This window comes from Thermobia domestica, chromosome 11 (assembly GCF_964235325.1).
Source record: "Thermobia domestica chromosome 11, izTheDome1.hap1.1, whole genome shotgun sequence".
Lineage (NCBI taxonomy): Eukaryota > Metazoa > Arthropoda > Insecta > Zygentoma > Lepismatidae > Thermobia > Thermobia domestica.
Genome location: NC_137464.1, coordinates 43051489 through 43069022, shown reverse-complemented (window position 1 = coordinate 43069022; position 17534 = coordinate 43051489). Strand labels below are relative to the sequence as shown.

Here is a 17534-nt window from a genome sequence, read left to right as displayed (position 1 = left end):
ATTGCTCCTTTAACCTGTCATTTGAAACAGACAGTAGTTGACTGAATAATAAAAACAAAAATGTTTATGGAAAAGGAGTTCTATTAGCATTTGATTCAACAGAAAAAGAGATGCAGATATTGTAAAATATTTTACAAGACATTATTGAGTATGTACTTTTTATAATAGTGAATATGCATTTTTCATAATAGTTGAGATCATAATGAAAGAAAAATTGTTACATATGAATGAACAAAGAAAGGAACGTAAATATTGTAAAATCTTTTTCAATACTTTTTTATTCTTTTATTACTCGAGATTTCTTCATAGTTTGTTATTAAAATACTTACCAACATATCCTCATTTTATTTTCCTAACAAACCAATTTATGTTGATAGTAAAGCTCAAGCTCCTGAACCTTCAGAATTTCATATCACGCCCCTTCTTCCTCCCTCGTTACGAAATCCTGGCTAAACGAACCGATATATATTCCAGTAAAATAGTTTAGAATGATCGAGCCAATGGTGTGATGATCACAGTATTTTATGTCACGGACCCCCCCCCCCCCTTTCATGAAATCCTGGCTACGTGCATGATGAACTAGCAATATATGTATCTGGAAGCGATCTAAAATACCGCTTAGTGCTTCTAGTGTTAACTGTTAGGAAAGAAATGTGGTGGGACGATGCTGGATATTAGTACACTACTAATAAACAGTGGAGACATACAAAAGGTTAGATTAGGCGTTTATTTCAATTGGACTCCTTGGTTGCCAAGTCGCCTAAATCCAAAAATTGAAATTTTGCAGGAGAGAAATTTCAAGATCAACATCTCATGAACAATCGAGGAGTTAGCAAACAAGTTCACATAGTACACGAAATGGCAACTTTCTGGAAATTAGTTTTACAGTATTAGAGACTTCTTAGAATTATTAATATATGTTTACTAAAGATAATTAATGACTATTAATCAAGGAAATGAATATGTTCTCATAAACATAAAATAAATCTAATATGTATGGGATTAGTATGTTTCTAGAACAGCTGAAACTACAACAAAATGTATTTTTGTGAGGTATTGGTTGCAGTTGCAATGTAATAAGACCCCATATCAAGGTGTCTAGTTTACTCTACCTGTTTCCGTGTTTTCTTTCTTCTGTTCAAAACTTGTAGCGCAGGATCTTGTATTGAAAGTCTTGAATCCTCTTCATTCTGACTTAAAACAACCATAAAACACATTTCTGACAAATATTTGTCTTGAAAATACCTACATTTACTCTGTAGAACCAATTATATATTCAGTTCGCGCCAAGTGAACTTTGTGGTGGACAAACACCGTATGCGTGGTTTTCCCGGGTTTCTCCCGTTTCCTCCAACTTTCTTCAATCCACCATTTCACTCATTTCTCATAATCGCCGTCTCCTTTAGCCTAACCGGCATAAGCGTGGGACGTAAAACTCAAAGATTTCATTTCATTTTCAATTATATATATTCTGTTTGTTTTCCTTCGGGTTCATTGCAGTTGTATTATGTTTCATTTTTTCATGCACTTTGCAAGTCAAGGATCATTTTGGGAGAGTTTCAAACACTCTCCAGTACAAAGTACACTAATATTCATCTGTCGCACACTTCCAGCATTGTTTCAAACACTCTTTGACTATTGAAAAATGTATTGGCTACAATCAGCTTTCAGAGCTAGAAGTATAGGCATGTCCTGTATTTATTTTTCTTTCTTTTCTTTTTTTTAACTTCGTCCTTCCATTTAATCTTATTTATAGGTTTCTTTGCACAAAAGTTTAGTAATATTTTTAATTGTGGTTCTAATTAATCGTACTAATCTTTCAAGCTAAACATACATAAACAACCCATTTACGTTCTGAAATGCAGCTACATACACACACACAATGTGGAATAAAATAAAATGTGTGAACGAGATCGTATGGGTTTTCAATCAATTAGTTTAAACAAACGGGATTGTCAGACACAAGAGTTTGAATATTTCAAAGATTTTACACAGAATAGTACAGATCATTATGGCGAACATTATGACGAAAGTGTTATCCGTAAAAATGACATGTAACGGCATGTGCTAACTTAGAGTCCCTATCACTGCGAAATTAAAATACCGTTAATTTTACAGTAATTATGTGATGTCTTCAAATAGATAAAAGATAATCGAAAAGTGGATCAAGACCTCCCTAGACGATGTTATTTTGCATGAGGTAGCGTCATCACGAGTCACGTAGTAGCTTTGCGTTTGCAGTTATTTAGAAACGCGAAAATAAATGCCGAGTTTCTAAATGGCTGGAAATCGAAAGCAGATAGGTGAGTCTTGATAACGGTATCTCACGCAAAATAATATTGTCTAGGGAGGTCTTGTTCCACTTTTCGATTATTTTTTTCTATTTGAAAATATCACATAATTACTTTAAAATTAGCGGTATTTTAATTTCGAAGTGATGAGGCCTCTTAATTCACACTTATGTTATGTTGGCAACCAAAACCAGAACTACAGATGTTGATTCAGTTATATTGAATCGAATTTGAGTGTGCCTCTTACCTAGTAACTGCTATCACCAGTTGTGTTCGAACTGCGGGCCACCTCTTCTAGCTATTGTCTGGGATCGAAGTCTACATTGTACGAAACTATGTTTCAGTTGGGCCACGGGTATTGCATTCTATTCCTCTTTACAGATTTTCCACAGTCTGGTAACGATGCAGACTCGATGATGGGACAGGTGCCGCTTGAAGAGTCCGAAAACACAACAGTCCATTGGGAAGGGGCCGCGGTGGCTCAGTGGTAAAGCGTTCACCTCTGGTGCTTGAGGTCCCGGGTTCGATCCCAGCCTCCACCAAGTGAACTTTGTGGTGGACAAACACAGTGTGCGTGGGTTTCCTCGGGGTTCTCCCGTTTCCTCCCACTTTCTTCATTCCACCATTTCATTCATTCATTCATCACCGTCTCCTTTAGCCTCACCGACATAAGCGTGGGACGTAAAACTCAAAGATTTCATTTCATTTCAGTCCATTGGGATGGCATCCGGACTTTTCACAAAATGTCAGAGAAAGGAATTGTCGAAATTCCAGTTTCCTGTTTAATACGGCAACAGAATTCCAGCTACGTTTTCGTCGTATGGCTGGGTACTTTGCCTTGATACAGCTTCAGTCTGGTTCAAGTCTTGTCCGTACAATGCTAGGTTTTCATGCTGGTACATTTCAGTTAGGACATGAGTCCGGTAGTCCAAAACATTGATTTTCACTTTTCGCTTCACCTTTCGGAGACGTAGTTTGCCTCTGTACGAGAAACGAGCCACAATCATGAACCTTTTTCGGAAACTCTTTCTATGTAATGGCATGAACTTTACCAGCCTGTGAGGTAACCACGTCTGATCGAAGATAACAACAAACTTCCACCGATTACATGACATGGTTTCAAGGTGTGCACACTTCTCTTGCGAATGACTATGAAGTGTAAATCCGCGTATCACCGACCTAGATGTAGAAGTTGTTTTGATTGACCATCCTGTCCACTATAACTACTAAGAAACTATTCCCTTATTCTTTATGGAGTAATAGCGCAACACGCTCAACGAACACCGCATATATACGAGTTGTGCTTTGTATACTGCCGCTATTTGTAACTAAATCGTTGCAATACTATTAAACATTGATACACATACAAATGCACAGACAAATCAACTTCCAAATATAACTCCGAATACCTTGATCATATATGAATAAACTGAAATAATATGATGCAATATAATAAGTACAAATTAAATTATATAAAAAATGTCTATTAAATCACATTTGTGACAACCGTGATTGTTGCCTGCGATGTATGGCGTTTGCTGGACATCCCACGCTGTGGGTTGTAAGTGGACATTTTCATGCCACTTACTTGATTTATATTAATAATGATTTTTTTTAATTTGTACTTTTATATGATAAATATATATATACAAACGTATAAATATTAGGTTTATTCCCAGGCCTGGGTGTTTAATATATATTAAGTGTAAATATGAAGCTAATAATTTATTTCATATATATATGTATATTAGTCTGAATATTGTATGCAAACTGTATCTTTATTTATTTTTTTTAAGCATTTCAGCTCATATAGATAAAAATGAATCTTTTAGTTTTAAAGATAGATAGAAACACTGGTCCATTAGAAGCTATAGTTTTAGTCCACATGTGTTGCAGAGAAACGGAAAAATATAGGAGGGGAGGTAGTTAGCGTCCTTCCTTTTTCAAAGTTAACGATCTTTTCTTTCTTTTGACTAGGGAACTTTTCGTATTTAGATTCTGCAACGTGTTTCCCGATTCGTATATAAGCGATCCCTGTTCTCTTGGTCAGTGTTGTTCTTTCAGAGACCATTGGATCACATGGCTACATAAGGCCTTCGGTCCTGGGTTAACGTGGATCAACCACTTTTGTTTTTAAGTCAACTTCGAGAACTTTTTTCTTTTTGTCAGGGCTATGCATTGAAAGACTTGCTTGTTAGGTGGTCTTGCGTACGGCCAAGTAGGGAGATAGGCTACATGGTTTAATAATCTATAATGTTAACTTTTTCTTAAGATTTAAGAATTTTCGATTTTCTTAAGTTTGTTCCCCTGCTAGGAATTATGTTTAGTTAGGTGAGATTTTATTAAGATGAAGGTTTGTTAAACCTTCGGTTAGGTCTTATGAAGGATATTCCCGGACTCAAACGGTTTTGGGTTCGATCCATTTTATGGTTGAGAATTTGCTTCTCAAACCTTGCATAGTTTTTACATGTTGTAATTTTGTTTTCCTGTCTTAACCTGTGATAGGGATTGGCCCTTGAAAAAGGGTCAAGTTTTCTGGTCTCATTAGTGAGAGACCGATGGATAGGGCACGGCCTACTTTAAGGGCCATTTTCTTGTCTCATAATAAGAGACTGTTTTTTACCTTACCCTCACCTATATCCTCATAAAGATTTTAGCTAGGCATCCCGAACACAGTTTTTCTTGTATACGAGGATTCTGTGTAGCTAGGACAAACTTTTCTTCAAGTGAGAGAATTGCTTTTAAATTTAAGGCTAAGATGAGCTGTTGCATCAGTGAGGACAGCAAAAAGCTTATGCCACAGGACCCTCAACATTTAAAGAACTTTTAGAGGACTAAAGAATTTACATTAGGTATGTACTGGCTCGGAGCGAGGGCCTATACTAATAGAAACACTTCAGAGTTTGCAGTGAAGACTCTGGGGGAATAACTCTGCGTGTGCGATTACTAAAAACTTCTTATTAGTTTATCTATCTTGGAAATAAACGGATCATCAAAATAATGGTGTTTTGTCTTTAAAATAAAAAGGTCCCTGAATCCGGGAACAAGAATCTCCAGTTAAAACATAGCCCTAGATATTGAATAATATTACATACGTATTAATATACTTTTTTATGTGTAGTATATTTACATATAGTGAGTTTTGCCTTAAGGAAAGGGCCGAATCGATAAGTAGGCCAGGTAGTTTCATAAGGAAAGAAGAATTGAAGATTAATTAGATAGTTTCGAAAAGATATACTACAGGGTGTGTGGATTTTCGGAGGTCACCATAAGCAACACCACTTTCTCTTTCTCGGTCTGTTTTTAACCCTTAATTTTAAAAGGTCACATGTAAAGCTTAACTAGTATAAATTCTAATTTAGCATTTAGATTAGTTACGGTTATAAATCTATTTCAATATTGGCTAGTTCCCTTACAAATTGAATTCCCCACATTTTTGGCCTCAAAAGAAGGATTTTTGACAAAAGCACTGACAGATTATTCGTCTTCTCAATGAAGATTATTTTTATAATTTTAATGTTAACTGCTTCCTTTGTTTTTCTTTCTTTGAGATTATGAATTAATACAAATGAAGAGATGAGATACACTTGTATAATGGTATTTTCCATAAATAGAAGCTTTGCTTTGTTATAATTAAATATAAACTAATTATTTGCTGAGCAAAACTATATATTTTCATTAAAATTCAACATGTGTTACAGTTTCGCCAACTAACTCTTTGGCTTCATCAGACATTATGTGGTACAGGATAACTGTACAATCGTATATACATACAGCAGCTAGGATATCTTTCTTCTGATTGGCTACTGGTCGTCATTTTGTGTAATTAGCAACAATAGAATGCATCTATATAGAAATTTTCAAATAAGTATAATTGAAAGGAATTTGCTGCTACCAATAGCCAATCAGAAGAAAGATATCCTAGCTGCTGTATGTATATACGATTGTTATTCTTGTCGTCGTCGTCGTCGTCGTCCTGTACCACATAGTGTCTGATGAAGCCAAAGAGTTAGTTGGGGAAACTGTAACACGTGTTGAATTTTAATGAAAATATATAGTTTTGCTCAGCAAATAATTAGTTTATATTTAATTGTATAATGATATATCTTTAGTTTATGAAAATATTGGAAATCAAAGTTCGATTCCATTATAGAGAATTTGTTGCACTTGAAATATTCATGTATTCGTATATTCTCAGGAAATATTCCTAGGTATATGCAGAACCGGCTCAACTATATATGCAACACGTGCATTTACATGGGACGGCGAATTTCGAGAGGTGGTAAAATCTGTCATAACTATATTATTTAAAAATAAATATTTCTTTTTAGAGACAGACTTCATGATGGTAGTAGTTAAATGTACTAAGCTGAATACTACATTCATAAATCATGTTTAGGTCGCATTAGTTTAAGGTCACATGGATAGTGCTAAAGCAAATGGTCAAACAAATCCCAACATGAATTGCTTCATTGTTGTTAAAATCAAGAACTCAATTCTCGAACAATAGCAAACGCCTCTATATGAAAATTAGCCTTGTGTTTGTCACAAACAAGTTACTAATCATTGAAGGTGGAAACAGGTTTTCTTTTTTTTAATTTTTAACAGATGTAGCAGGAAAATCAAGAAATAAAGAATGCAAAACTATGAATTGCAAACTGATATATTGAGATTGAAGCCCAACATTGAATTCTGAAAAAAAAAAAAAAAATGGATTACCATCTTTCGTCTGGAAATGTGTTTGCTTTATCTTTCACTAACATCATAGATTATTATTCAAAGAAGAAATACAGACACAGCGAGATAGTATTTGTAATATTCAGGCCTTTCTGAACCCGATTGCTCTTTCCCTCCCTTTCGTTTTTCTTGATAAGATAACATACTTAAAATCGTGGCTTTTAAGATTTGTTCTTTCTAGGGAAAGACGTGGCAAATTATGACATTGCATGGGGCAGCAAATTGCCTAGGGCCGACCCTGGATATATAAGACTGTTATAAGTAGTTAATATGTTAGAACGCCATAGAATGGCAGAATTATATCAATTTCGTCCTCAGCTGAAGATGAAACGATCCACTTTTGAACTCTTGAAATGCTTACTAAAAATACACTGAAAGCCAATGATAATCCTATTGACAAAAACTATCTGAATACGGCGAGTTTGAAAACTACATATAACTTATATAGAAGTAAAACCTGGCCAAATAAAACCTGTATTTTATTAACTTGATTTACAAGTTTGGCATTGTCTTCCTCAGACGTGTTATCTGATTGTGTCTGATGAAGACTGTGATATGTTGCCGAAACTGTAACTCAAGTCACTTAAATACAGGTTTTTATCTGGCTATGTTTTATTTTTATTGAAGAAAAGCTATTGAACCGATCATGGAGTATACAATTATAACTAATATAATGTTGATGAAGTAAATTTCCAAATTTTGTTCTATTTTAGTTTTTTTTAAAGAAGTATTATTTTTGTATAGTGTAAGGACAATTACATTGTATTAACACATTTTCTTTCTTCTCTTTTCCATGCTTTCGACCTACTGGACGTCGTCGATCAACATATGGCTTTCAACATAACGTGTGTGATTCCTTGTGTGCTCATAATACTTGCGTGTGTGCGTATAATTCCCGCGTGTGATCCTGTGCTCTGTAATTGTGTTATGTTTGGTTTGTGCAGTTGTGCCTACGTGTAAGGACGAACGAGAAGAACTTTTTGGTGCTCTGAAGCACGAAACAATTATGGTGAAGTGTGAAGTGGACGCTAATCCCCCTTTAGTGACTTTTCACTGGACATTTAATAACTCTGGCGACGTAATGCCTGTGCCGTCAACAGACTTTACTAGTGAAGGGGTGATTAGTAGATTAAACTATACTCCTAGTTCCGATATGGACTATGGGACGCTTGCGTGTTGGGGCAGTAACGCAGTCGGAAAGCAGAGAGCCCCATGCGTGTTTCAGGTAGTTGCTGCAGGTAACTTATAATTTTGCACATGGGATAAAATGCACAACACGTTTCTCTTTATCTATTTGTCTGTCTGTGTTCGTGTGTTTGTCTTAGCTGTCTTTGCTTTTAAGCAAAAAATGTATTTTCCAGTCTTTTTAAGTGTATTATATCATGTATACGTATATTACTGTTATGGATGTTTAAAATAAGTATTTAGTTTTAGAAGAGAAAGATGCTCTACTTCCTGAATGTTGTTCAAAAAATAGTATATTTGTGTTGGCTACAAGCATCTAATTCTATCATTCGTTTCAGCTCATCCATGGCTAAGCGGTTAGCGTACGCGTCTTTGGCATGGGAGACCTGGGTTCGATTCCCGCGGGAGCTCTTGTGGTTCGGGTTCCACGTTAATCAGTAGGTCCACGTCTCATATAGCTTCGATGTTGAACGGGACGTTAAACTCAAAATCATCTCATCTCTATCATTCGTTCTATGGAACATAGTAAATTGAAGTCACTTTTGCTGGCAGTGGCGGCTCTTGAGAAAGATCACATCAGTAAATAAATAAATAAATACATACATACATTTTATCTTATGAAGCTAAAAGGAAAAAGCTTCGTAGAGTTTCAGAAATTTGTATACAATGTACATTCTGGGACGGAAAGTTCTTTCCGTCTGGTAAAATTTATTTTGGGAATCATATAGTATGGCTTGAATGTACAGAAAATTACATTTTTTTTTTAAAATTTACTGAAAACTGTACTCAAATTGCCCGTTCATTCTGAAGTTATTTACGAAATTAATTTCATCAAACGAAAAGAATTTTTGTCGCTGACTGTACAAGAATTACTACATTACATAAGCTGTCTTTCCTTAGTTCGTACTGACAGAATTTAAATTTGTAACCAATTTCACTTCTCTCAAGAGCTGCTCCTACGTTTATATAGATGTTTCGTGCGTTGTTCAAAAGGACTGCATACTATGACAAATAGTTAAGGAACTACATCGGTGTAAAAAAACATGACAAATTGTTTAACTTGAGTAAATCCATTAAACATATCATAAGGGAAGGCACCATTCTCTCAGTAATCAAGTTGGCGATAATCAGACCAATTGGTATGAAAGCTTTTCGATAGGGCTCTCTCGTGGCTGTATGGTTACCGTACGCGTCTTCAAAGCGGGAAACCCGAGTTTCAATTCTCGGCGGGCAGCTCATGTGGTTCGGATCCCAGGTTAAACTGTAGGTCCAAGTCTCATATAGTGTCGGTGCTACTAGGGACACTAAAACTTAAATTCAATCCAATTCAACTTTGACGTTAATCCTAGGTATGAGAGAATGATTTTATCGCTGGTACACTGTATTGTGGAAAGCAATGCGAAACTACCACACTGAATTTTGAAGAAATAACCAGGAAAACTAATTTTTCTTAACGTGAATGTTACAAAATTAACACATCTTCCCATTTTTATTTCTTAGAGAGAAAAGGAAAAATCTACAATAGACGGTTGGAAGAACTTTGAAATCATTGTCATTTTTTATACAATTGGAGAAATCTTTATTTATTTCTACTTATTTATATTTATTTATATTCCTATATTTATATTTTATATTTACTTATTCTATATTCTATATTCTTAATTCTACATTTATATTTCTATTTATTTATATCTCAATACGGTATACAATAGCCGTGACTTATCGCATTAGATCTTGAACTTAAATACCAAGGTGATTACTTACTTTTTCTATCGGCTTTTAAATAGGTTTCTACAGGCTAGATTAAGTAGTGTCGACGTGTTATCTAAATCAAATTAGGGTGTATGAAAAAAATAATGTTCTTCATCAATGTATGATATAAAATACAGAATTGAATTTTGTTTAAAGTGTATAAGTTCAGTAGTTTAAAATTAAATTAAAAAGCTCATTCTGAAGCGGAAGTACATAGAAGGAAATAATTATCGATGTACGACGTACGAACTTCATATAATAGGACCATAAAATTACTTTAATCAAAGTGTTGTAAAAACGGTATTAAAAGATTTTTCCATGGGCAAATGATTAATACTATAATTTCAGTGTATGTAGTTCCGGGCACGATCTACGTTGGAGGGTGTATGATATGCAATGGCGTATTTAAGGGGGGCTTCCTGGCTTAAGCCTCCCCCCGAAATTTTATTTACTATATTAATGTAAATGAAATATCTGACAGAATTTTCACATTTCGAAGGATAAAGTTAGCAAATCCTCCCGAAACAAAATGGAAAAATACGCCACTGATGATATGTTCCAGTTGCTAGACGTGAAATGAATAGAAATTTGTTTACTGGAAACATATAGGGCCTAAGTTCGTTGTAATCATCGTTCCATTTGGGATATTCCAGATAGTAAGATCAACATTTTTGTGTCAAAAGATCCAATATATTTTTGGGTCCTGTTTCAAAAACTAATTATTGCCCAAGATTGCCATCTTTTTACTAATTTTTTGGGATTATTCTTAAAATTCTTGGCCAAGATCGCAACCCTTTGATCCATTTTTTGGATCGTTTCTAAAATTCTTGTTTATAAGTATACAGTATAGACCAAACTGATCTGTTGCATGCTCTGTATATTTTATATAAGTCATTCACATTTTACCATTAAGTATATAATTTGTGAATATAATTTGAAGGACCATTTTGAGCGTGCAGAGGCATGTATTCGTTGAGTTCTCTTTACTGTCCTGCAGGAGTCATGTAATTTACTGGTTCCGACATAAAGTAGGTGAATTAATATACTTAATACAATGAAACTTTTTGCCAAATTTAGTGATAGCAGTATAAAATTCTCGTAAGTCTAAATTTGATCAATGAATATTAACAGTCTATAACTGACCATTATTTGTTCAAAGTTACAAATTTGTACTCAAATCTAATCAGGCAGATGTAAAAAAAAACAAGATCTGATCTAGGCTAATTTAAGAATTTACCTCTCTCTTTAATTTAATAGGTCGAATGATAATTAACAAAACTACATAATAAACATTATAAAGTACATTACGCAGAATTCTGCATATATCCACACTAAATGTATCATTAAAGCACCGTTTAAATATGTAGTAACACAATTGGTTCGGCCTTTTGATTTCACTTTCAGACCTGTCAAGTGTTCCACAAGCTTAAAATGCTTACTGTCCAAATAAGGATAACAAGGTATATATATATATATATATATATATTTGTAAATATATCAGCAGAACTTTGGCTAAAATCTCGATATAACAAAACCTGAGATATTTCAGGTGTAGGCCAAAGCAAAGCAAGCAAACGTTAGTTAGTTTGGAGAAAGTTTCTTGGTTATATGTATATATATATATATATATATATACACACAAAGCTTCAAGTTGTCTATTTACCTCAGACGTTATCTTGCTGTCCTCCGAAAATCTTCGTAAATCTTTCATGGTTGTGTGGTTGTGAGACGACGGCAGACAGCAAATGGAGGTGGAGTGTGTGGATGCAAGAACTTTAAACTGTCTGATAAACACAGCACAGCAGCAGTTGCTGTAGCGATAAAATATGTCACACTGTTTGTAGCAGTCCATTTCATCCACACGGTTGTAATTCTTTCAACAGATTGAGTCAGAGTACAGGCTAAGAAAGGGATAAAAAGAAAAAATGCTGGCGTTGACAGTTCTTCTTCAAAACAAAGAAATAACATCGTTTTTTTTGTTTTTGAAACAAAATAAAGTACGACTAGTGTTGAATTAAGGATTCAGTAGTAAAATTCATATTTGTCAGAAAACTTAACAATCTCAAACAGCAAAGAAATATACGTAGTATAAGCATTTATTATACTTTTTTCGTGTGGCTTCCTATAAGTATTTATTGATGTCCAATATACTTCATACATCTGCTGTTAATATGCACAAATATTCGAGTTCAATATACGAATGGTACATCTTTATAAGGCATTTACATGTCGTACAACTTGAGACTGCAAAATATCTGAATAAATAAGCATAGGACGGAAAATATGTCCGAAATAAAAAGTTAATATTTTTTAGCTGGGAAATTCAACTCTGAAAAAAGTAGTCAACCTTCGACAACTTGAGGGTGCGATGGAGGGTATCTTTGAAAACTTAAACTGTGATCTCCATTCTTAAATTGCAGATCCGAATTCTATGAGAAAAACAAATGTTATTCCAAACTTCTTTTTCGATTCGTGATAAATGGTACTGTATTCAGTGAAAACAGCTTCATCAAGGTTTCTACAATTGGGAGCTCTTACGTTTCATTCCAAAACAAAAAAATTGCGACGAACAGTCTCAATATTTTGTCTTAAACGTTTTCTTGACTCGTGGAAGGTGGGTTGAAAGACAGATCTGCATTCGCCGTGAATTCAGATACCGTAATTTAAATGTGACAATGCAATTAGCTGGATTCTGCAGTGGCAGCCGTAATTGGCGGTTTTATCAACTGCCGCAATTGGCCGTAGTGGTAGAATTTTATCCACTACATCTCTCTGTAGTCATGAAACTAGGCAAAACTAGTTCAGAAATAACAAATGAACGCAGACCAAAGCAAATGAAGCAACTCAAGGATTATAGTAAATATATCCAATTGAATGTAGTGTTGGTAGTACCTGAAATGTAAGTTGAAATTCACTTCAAAAGTATTTTGTAATACAAAATAAATTAATGAAGCGACTGATAAACGAACTTCTTGATTAACAACTAAATTAACATCTTTCGTATTTAAAAAATGTGTCAAATATAAACACATCGGATAGCCTCTCGCCGTAGGCATGGATCACGAAGAGATGCACCCAATAACATTCTTTGTAGCCAACTACTATTAGCACCTTACCCCTGCACCTAATTGCATTGCCATATTTTAATTATCTGATTTTGTGCCAAATGTAGAGCAATCCTTCACACCACCTGTCACGAGTCGAGAAAATATTTAAGCCAAAAGATCGGTACAGTACTGTACTGTTGGCCGCACATTTATTTATGAATGAAATAAGAGTTTCAGAATAATGGAACTTGTTTTCAGTGATTACAGCGCCGTCTATCACGAATCTTAAAAAACGTTCCGAATAAAATTTACTTACTTGTTCCCCGTTGAATCCAATTCTACAGTTAAATGAGAGTCTTTATTTATGTTTTCAAGGTTGCCACCATCCTTTTTCTAGGGACGACGACGTGGGGTAATTTTATCTGAGGTGAATTTACCTCTTGAAAATATTATCTTTTTTTTTTTTTTATTTCGAACTCGTTTTTCGTGCTATGCTTACTTTCCCAGATATTTTGCAGTTTCAAGTTTAAAAACTCACTCTTGTGCATATCATGAATATGCTTCCTGGATATCCATTATCCACTGATTAGCTATATCTTTTGAAGACATGTAATAAAGCTTGCTTTATAATGATACTTAAAAATTTTGCTAAATATCATCCCCACTTCTTACAATATCTATTACAGTCAAACTAGTGGATTACAAACTACAAATTACTTAACAGAGAATATAAATTACTGGTTAAAGATTAAGACTCATTTGATACAAATTATAAATCACTGGTTTGAGGTCCATTTAATTAATAAAATTGTAAGTCACTATTTGATAACTAGGATTCATTTAATCTATACTGAAGTCACTGACTACCAACTACCATTCATTTGATCCAATCTGTAAATAACTTATTACATACTAGGATTTAATTGGTACAAAAACTTTAAATCACTGGTTTGAAACTACGGTTCATTTAGTTAATAAAAATGTAGGTTACTATTTGATAACTAGGCTTCACTTAATCCGTATTGTAATTTACCGACTACTAACTACGATTTATTTGATCTAATTTGTAAATCACTGGTTACAAACACTGGCGTAATTCCCGGAGAGATGAGGGGGACATATACCCTCCAATCTTGGAACTGGGGGGACTGTCTCCCCAATAATCCGATTTGAAATGTGCTTTTTTGGGAAAAAATGGGATGATTTGTGTCCGATTTGCCACAAAGGAAGGTGAGATGAAATTGGTCTCCCCCAAAATACGCCTCAAATGTGCCCACTTCCCAATGTTGAAGACAACTCTGCTCCCCTGATCCTCCACAGGATGGTTTTCCATATTTTAAACATCACTTAGAAAAAAAAGAAAAAAGAAAAAGCAAAGAAAAAGAAAAAAGAAAAGAAAAGAAAAGTACTTGTCCCATCCAATGTTGAAATATTTCCGCCGCTGGTTACAAATTAGAATTTACTTAATCTAAGCAGCAAGTCACTGGTTTCAAACAGGTTTCACTTAATCGAATCCAAGTCACTGATTGCTAACTAGGTTTCACTTGGTACACACGGGAACGGATTGATTTGATATTACTTTTAATCTTTTTTTTTTCAGTAAGATCAGTCAATTCTTATTTACTTACTGTCATAACCAGTGGCATTGTAACTTATTTATATGAATCAGTAAAATGGGTAGAATTTTAAATTACATTGGAAATGAAAATACAAGTATCATTAAAACGCTTACTTCTCTCAATTTCAAGAGGTCATAAATAGCAATTAAATATACTTTTTAACAACGTTTCTCAACATTTTTTTCTTTCAGGCACATCAAAGTACGTTTAAGACTTTCGCGACACCCCTGCATGTGGTTTTTTCCCCTAGGTGCTTAACCAAACACGAAAATACGTACGAAAATAAAAACACGAAAAATGACTACGAGATACAAATCTTACAAGCAAATTACGTACAACTCTTGAATAGAAATTAGCATAAAAAGAAACTTTTGACTCTTAAGCAAGAATAGGAAAGAAATTTTACGATCAGAAAAATGACGAGAAGAAGACATCAAACCTAAAACTAGTTAAGATATTTTTCCCTGTTGATTTTTACAAAGCATGTCTATGCGCGGACGTACTCTTGACAGACACACTCTCTTGTCCAGTATTTCTTTCCAAAGAAAAATGAACTGGGTTGAAACCATTTTCTAGCTTTAAATTTGGAAGACAAATGTGAAATCAAGTCGATTGGCGACAAACTTTCATTTCCTTCAAAAGATCATTTCTTTGCGGAAGATCTTAGAAGACATTAATAATTTCGCGACACACCCATGTGTCGCGACACAGTGGTTGAGAAACACTTTACTAACGTATCATAAATATGAAGAGGTAAATTTCTTACATAAGTATGCATAATAATGTTTTTGTATTCGCTTCATTAACTTCATAATTGACGTAATTGGGAATGTAATAATAATAATAATAATAATAATAATAATAATAATAATAATAATAATAATAATAATAATAATAATAATAATAATAATAAGTATTCTGCCCTTATTTGACAGGTCACTTCCCGCAGCTGAGAAGCTTCCATGCCCTACGGTCTTTCGCTAACCTCTTCGTCTTCATGTATGATCTTTCGCCCTCTCGCTCTCTTTCCTGGCACCATACCCTATAGCACGTCCTTTCTGATACACTTTCTTCTTATCCAATATCCCAACCAGTTTCTATTCCTCTTCTCAGTAATATTTAAAAGTGTTCTTTCCTCCAACACCATTTCTAACACTCTCTCATTCATTTTCCGCTCGACCCAACTAATTCCTTCCATTCTTCTTCACACTCACATTTCGAAGGCTTCCAGTTGTTCTTCATCACTTTTAGTAATGTCCATGTTTCCACTCTATACAGTAAAACACTCCACACGAAGTATTTTATAAGTCTTTTTCTCAACTCTTTATTCAAGGTCCTACAAACACACATTTTTTTTTCTCCTACAGGCTTCTTTAGCCATTCCTATCCTTGCTTTTATTTCACGTTTACACTTCATGCCATTACTAAGAATACTATCCAGGTATCGAAAACTAATCACTTGTTCTATTTTTTCTAACCTGCCACTTTTATAATTGACCCAGACCGCTTCGTTCCAATCATTATGGCTTTTGTCTTCCTAACATTTATTTTCATCCCATGTTCTTCAAAGATCTTCCACAAGTTTTCTAACATCCTATTGACTTTCTTTTTAGATTCTTCAACTAGCGCCTTATCGTCTCCAAATATTATACGTCTAATCATTCTACCTCCTACCGAAATACCCTCTTCATTATGTAGGCTGTTTTTCACTATCTCTTGTAAATATATTTTAAATAAATGTTGGAGAGACAGCATCCTTGTCGAACTTCCCTTCTAACTGCATTTTTCCTCTATCAGTTCCTCCTCTATCCTTACACTTACTTGTTGGTTCATATATAAGTTTCTTATGAGTATTCGATCTTTCCATTCCAACACAATTTTCTTTGGAACTACCAACAACAATTCCTAATTCACGGTCAAAAGCCTAAATCAATAAATACATCATACACCTCTTTACCTTTTTCGATAAATCTTTCATCGATCAACCTTAATAATCCAATTGAATCTCTCGTGCCCTTATCTCTCCTCAACACAAACTGTTCCTTTTCAAACTTTTCGTTTGTTCTTCCATAAAGTTTTCTGTTCAGTATTCGGAGCAGAATTTTAGCTGCCTGAGATATGAGATTAATAGTTTTATAGTCCCCACAACTGTTTGGACTCAAATTGTTAGCCATCGTTATCATGATCGTCTTCAGGAAGTCTTTCGGTCACTCTCTTGTTTCATATATTTCATTGCAGAGTCGGAACAATTCTTTCTTTCCCTTGTCTCCCATATTTTTAATGAATTCGATTGGTATATTTTATCTATCCCGGTTGCCTTTCCATTTCTAATCTCGGTTGCCTTTTCCACCACATCCTAAAGAATCCTAAACATTTTATCACCTACTTCATTTTCTACTTCAACATTTAGGCTACACGGTCTATCCCTACTCTTCAACATATTCTTTCCACCTTCCTATGACCTCATTTCTCCTACTGACTACCTTCCCATTCTTATTTCCCAATTACTAGTGTTCCCGAGTGTTCCCAATTACTAGTGAATTCTGTCTACAGAACTTCACCAGTCCATTTCATTTCTTTTGCCTAAACCATTTTTGCCTACGATACTACCTTCCTGTTTTTCTCCCTCAACTGCATTGAAATCTCGCATTACAATTACACATGCACTCCTCTTCTCCCTGTCTGTCATTTCTCCTATTTTCTCATAATTTTCCTCTACTTCTTCAGCTACATGCGAAGTCGTTGGTGCGTATGTTTGTATCAACACTAATCCATCGTTTTCTCTTTATGTCTTAACATCATAACTTTATCATCAATAAATTTTACTTTCACTGCCTTCTCCTTTAAGAGCTTTCCAAGTATCATTCCTATGCCATCATGGCCACAGTTTACACCACCTGAGT

The 17534-nt window shown here is 34.5% G+C and overlaps 1 protein-coding gene across 2 annotated transcripts in view; it reads left to right on the top strand.

The window, feature by feature from the left end:
• side-IV (sidestep IV transmembrane protein) overlaps positions 1–17534 on the top strand; it is a 980143-nt gene that overhangs the window by 898771 nt on the left and 63838 nt on the right. For both annotated transcript variants that reach the window (XM_081730407.1, XM_081730406.1), the window contains exon 10: positions 7973–8266. In XM_081730407.1, coding sequence (XP_081586533.1) covers positions 7973–8266 — 294 coding nt within the window. The remainder of the gene's footprint in view (positions 1–7972; positions 8267–17534) is intronic.